The sequence below is a fragment of the Berghia stephanieae genome, chromosome 1, assembly GCF_034508935.2.
Source record: "Berghia stephanieae isolate SIO BIC M18660-M18661 chromosome 1, UCSD_Bste_1.3, whole genome shotgun sequence".
NCBI lineage: Eukaryota > Metazoa > Mollusca > Gastropoda > Nudibranchia > Aeolidiidae > Berghia > Berghia stephanieae.
The window spans coordinates 18,978,723-18,984,295 of record NC_088360.1 but is presented as its reverse complement, the minus strand read 5'-3'; the positions used below and the strand labels follow the sequence as shown (position 1 = coordinate 18,984,295).

Sequence of the window (5,573 nt, the reverse complement as noted above, 5' to 3'; positions counted from 1 at the left end):
TCTCGAGCTAACCCTAATAGTAAAAAAAGAATCAAAATGGCGACTGAAATACCTACATGTGATCAAGTGAATAATATCACTATGAATGCCACGATTTGCAGAAAAATGCCAACACCACCACACACATGTATACACCACACACAACACACAGACACACACACACACACACACAAACACAAACACATACACGCACACACACACACACACGCACACATACAAACATACACGCAATTAGAACATACATAACAACACTGATCACCGCTAAATCAACAACACAACGGAAGTAATAATAATACTTGATGTCATAAATAGATGACGCAAATTGACAACTTTTTACAGTGTCAAAATTAGTTGATTTTGGGAGTCAAGTGTCGTCGTTGGTACATATTTTATGATATCTGTTTGACTCAACGAACTTTCAAACTGACTTTAAATTATAAAAGGAAATCAAATTATCTGTTTATCTATCTGTAAAAAATACATTTCTAATTTTCAAATCTTTCAGTAGAGCTGTGCGCCGTATCAATTTTTTTATTGACTCAAATAAGCACAATGTTCTCCACAATGCTATATTTTTTAAAGAAAGGATATATGTGTGTGTGTGTGTGTGTGTGTGTGTGTGTGTGTGTGCGTAAGTGTGTATGTTTGTGCGCGTGTGAGTGTGTGTGTGTTTGTGTGTGGGTTGTGTGTGTGTGTGTGTGTGTGAATGGATGGGTGCCCCTTGTTAGGGCATGATATAAACGATTCCCTATTTGTGAAAAGCAGTTGGCAATTAATATTAATCGTGTTTTTGTTTTCGGCATCGACATCATCGCCAGCAGTATTCTATAAGACCTTTAATGAGGCGGACAAGTTGACCACAAAACCCAAACCCCCTTCATCACAAGCCAATCCATTATCTCCCAAAGGTCATTATTTGTTATCTGTGATCGGCCATTATCCATTATAACTATTTTGTATTTGTTTATCCGCTGCCTTTAATGGGTAGATCGGTGTAAGACTATGAATTAATAACTACTTATATCTGACGTGATCTCTCTCTATAAAAGCGTTGGCATGCGTGATATCACTCCATATTATTTTAAGTAATTTAGGACAAGGAATTGGGCACTATGAGCATTAAATTTCGTTATGTCCTCATCTTATCAAAACCTCTAAATCGAGTAAAATATTTTTATTGGCATTTTACGGATTGTTTGTATCGTTTGGAGATCCTACGATAAAGCGAGTTCATTTTTTTTTGGAGAAGATCCTATCTAAATAAGGTAAATTTGTCACATAGAAATCTTGTATTAACTCTCTCCTTATCAACTATGGGAAAATCGTCACATTCGTTACGATGCAACCTGCATTTTTCTCATTCAGATTATTTTTGTACATCACAAAATTTGAAGAAATATTATTGTTTTTGTTATAGAATTTAACGATGTTCTGTATAGCTTGTATAGCTAATAAAATTATTTAAAGTAAGCTTTTGTTCCTTTTGAATAAGAGTTTTAATAAAACCTATTTTAATGTTATGTGGGTATGGCATTTTGGGAAAATCCGGAATAGAGTCGGTAAGGAGAGAGTTAAATAATTCCATTATTATCTCATTATTCTGTAAATTAAAAATAAAACATATAAAGTCTGACCTACAGGAATATCCTTTGACCTCTTTGATCATTTTGAGTAAACTTTGGATTCAGAGAGTTGCTTTTTATCAATCGAAAATTGAAAATGCTCACAGTGGCTTTTAATGTTGGAATAAAAATGTCGATTAAAACAAATAACTATTCTCTATTATAAATCTTCCTTGCTTGAAACTCCCATTGAAAAACTTTTAGGAAGGAAGTTACAACATACTTTTTGTCAGTAAGATGAAACCTAGATAAATGTGAACATTTTTAATGATTAGGTCTGAAATACGTGATTAAAAGTACTGTATTAAAATATATTTTGGTGTAGATAGCCGATAGGCTACTTTGCATGACACATTTTGCATTAGATATGTTTTTTTCTGTTTTTGAAAACAAAAGGTTTTTAGTTGATGTTGACACTGGAATCGACAGAAGTCAAATAATAGTCAGAGTATGGAATTATAAAGTTTTGTTACAGGAGCAATTTCATTACCAATTGTCTCACTTCGACAACATGGCTGATCCTATTTGCGTCAGAAAACAGATTGATGTTTTGTCTATTTACCATCAACGAATGCTGAATCCTTTTTTTTTATAACTTGATATCTTCTTTTCTAAAATTTAAATCATCAGTGTCTCGAAGGATTAAGTTCTTATGGGGCCATGCGGTGGCAATGTTTATCAATTTTTGCACCAAATATCAAAATCGTTATTTAAATTTTAAGAAACTTCAAATATCAAACTTTCAACTTATAATTATATCGTGAAAACGTGTTTAAATTTGTTTAATCTCACGCCATATCCAATTGTGGATTCATTTCAAGCTTATCAAAAAATCTTCCAACAGAAAAGTTCATCCCTTAGTCACACTAGTTTTATGAATTCAAGCTTCCATGTCATACATCACTGAAAGGCTTAGAATAACCCCTAAACGAGTATATAAAAAACATCAATAAATATTTTCGATCAATATTTAATATTTTTCCCCACATAATCTGGTAGTTACCACGAAGACAGGATTGAATTCCCTCTATCAGCTTTTTTAACCGCTTTCTTCTTAACTTGTACCACTTTCACATATAAAGGTTAACTACTCCTACAGAGTCACAAAAGGTGATTTTATATATTTTGAAAACTTTATTTGTTTTGCATTTTTGGTCGTAAAATTTGCAAATTTTTAAGCTTTTTAACCTTTCTAGAGTTAAACATGAATAAAATAAATACGGAGTCTTGTACCTCAAAAATCTTGTGTGAATTTTAGATGATATAATAATTTATCAACTACCTAATTTTAATGCTATTAGTTCATTCGTTTTTGAGCCTTTCTCTATTTTAATGACAATTAATCAAAGGCGGACGCCAAACAATCTTAATTCCTATGACAACGTCCTAATATTGTGTCTTGTACATTTTTTATCTTCTTGAACCACTATTATAATTCCAAAAAAAAATTCCCCCTTTAGTAATGTCAATTATCAATCCAGAAATCGAAAATGAAGATATAAATAACTAGAGTGAACAGGAAAACATCGTTATCTAAACTTTTTATCCAAAACAGCAATTAATTGTAGACATTAAAACATATTATTCTCATTTTTTAATGCTAAAAAGGAATGTAATTTCATCCAAAACGAACTTGTATTTTTTTTGTCCTTTTTTTCTACCTTCATTCTCAAAGTCTCAATTTACAATACTTTAAGTAGCTATACACATTTTTAAACGCTTCATCTTTAATTTCTTTTTCTTTTTACCTAGCTTAAACACTATTCACTATGACAACCGAAGACAACACAACCAAAGTGAGTGATGGTGATGTGCTGTGCAAGACGGACTCATCAATACCATCGAGGAATGGGGAGAAAAGAGGCCTGTGCGGGAGGTTTCTAAAGATGTGGAAGAAATTTGGAGATAACACCAGCATGCACGGTCTTGGTCGCGCCATAAACAGTTCCAGAATATGGAAGAAAATCGTCTGGACTATTTTGGTTCTCATTGCTGCTTGCGTTGCCTCTAGAAATTTGTACATGACATTTGTGGACTATTTCAGCTATCCAGTTTCAACCACCGTCACCTTGGAAACGAAGCCGTATTTGAATTTTCCAGCGGTGACATTGTGTAACTTGAACCCTTATCGCTTTAGTTATTTAAAGGAAGAAATTAAAGAGGAAATTGTGAAAGATATGATGGTAAGTTGTGTGTGCGTGTATGTGTGTGTGTGTGTGTGTGTGTGTATGTGTTTGTGTACCATTTTCCGTCACACAGTGAAACATCTCTTTAATTTCCCGTTCGTTTTCGTTGAAATTTGGTATGGACCAGGACAAACATGTCGGCCAGAATAATGCAAGTCTTAAATTTTACCACAATACGCATCAACAGTCGTAACGTCACTTCCCTCGTAATGACGCATGGTAACTTAGTAACTTAGCTCTAAACTATCGGAACAATGGCGGACGCCCTTATGGAATGTTTCTCCGACGAGCATAAAAGCGAATCCAGAGGGAAATGAACATTAAAAATCTGATCATGTTTTGACTTTTACACATTCTGATCACAAGACATATGAAAAGTTCTAGCCAGCATGAAGAATAAAAAGTACCGATTTTCTTTGTTTAGAACCACGATGGCCGCCGTTGCTGGGCGACGTGACATCAGACTATTGAATCCAATTAAACGCAATTATAGATATTTATGTACACAATTTTCTAGGAAAACATGTTTTAAAATGTCATGTCAACTCTACGATTATTCATAAAAGGCACCGCATATTTTCCATATCAAAGATTTGGGACGTAGCTCTCAAATGTTGATGTCATAATGTAGGTCTCCCATTTTGCTTCATGCCTATGCGTGTTTGTTTGTTTTTTCAATTATCTAATCAATTTTCAATGTCTTGAATAGTGATTGAATCGAATCTTTTATAACTGCCTCCGTGTAAAGCGTTGCACGATTCATATAAACCGTGTTATAGTAAGGGGAATTAGGCTAAAACCGTACAAATTCGTGTTGAAAGCATGAAAATTGGCATTCAGGTTGCTAAGACCCATAGAAAAAACATCTGATATAGAAATACTCTGGCAATCAATCATAACGTATCGTTTAAGGCCTTAGATTTTACCTATTACAGCTATATCAAACAAGGGGAATAACTGAGTAAAAATATATTTTTCTTCATATTCATTGTATAAGGGAAAATGAGGCTAAAACCGTGCACATTGGGGTTGAAATCCTGAAATTTGGCATATGGGTAGCTATGACCCGTATAAAGAACACCTGATATAGAACCACTCTGGCAATTTATCATAACAGTGCGTTTTTAGCACTTTTATTTTTTCCTATATAACATTACTTATCCGAGGAAATAACCACGACAATACAATGTGCGTTCTAAAACTTTAAATACACCGGTAACCATTTACGGTGGCTAACTGGTGGTTATTTCATGTTGTAACGAGTAGATAAAAGCGGGAGAGGGGGAGGAGTGAGCGGTAGAGACAGAGAGAGAGAGAGAGAGAGAGAGAGAGAGAGAGAGAGAGAGAGAGAGAGATAGAGATATAATTTTACTCATTACTGTACTAACCTAACTAGTAGATAAAATAGGGAGAGGGGGGAGAGGGAATGAGTGGGAGAGAGGAAGAGAAAGAGGAAGAGAGAGAGAGAGAGAGAGAGAGAGAGAAGAGAGAGAGAGAGACAGAGACAGAGAGAGAATTTTACTCGTTGCTGTACTGACCTAACACCCCCCCCCCCCCTACCCCACACACACACACACACACACACACACACACACACACACACACATACACCCCACATCTACACAAGTCCGTGCAAGGCAAACCGGACCTTAAACACTTGCATTGGGTGCCGATACATTCTCTCTTACATGAACATTTGATGAGTTTTTGGGACACTTTTGAAAATTCTGGAAATAAGCTCCACAGTGGTTCATGTCGATCGTCA

At 34.9% G+C, this 5,573-nt stretch overlaps 1 protein-coding gene across 2 annotated transcripts in view; it reads left to right on the top strand.

Annotated features, from left to right (window-relative positions):
• Nucleotides 1–1,071: 1,071 nt before the first annotated feature.
• The window catches only part of LOC144969919 (acid-sensing ion channel 1A-like), a 17,234-nt gene continuing 12,732 nt past the window's right edge, over nt 1,072–5,573 (top strand). The window contains exons 1-2 of one of the 2 annotated variants that reach the window (XM_078908991.1): nt 1,072–1,265; nt 3,375–3,805. In XM_078908991.1, coding sequence (XP_078765117.1) covers nt 3,392–3,805 — 414 coding nt within the window. In that variant the 5' untranslated portion in view covers nt 1,072–1,265; nt 3,375–3,391. The remainder of the gene's footprint in view (nt 1,266–3,374; nt 3,806–5,573) is intronic. The other variant, XM_078908999.1, reaches the window with a different exon arrangement.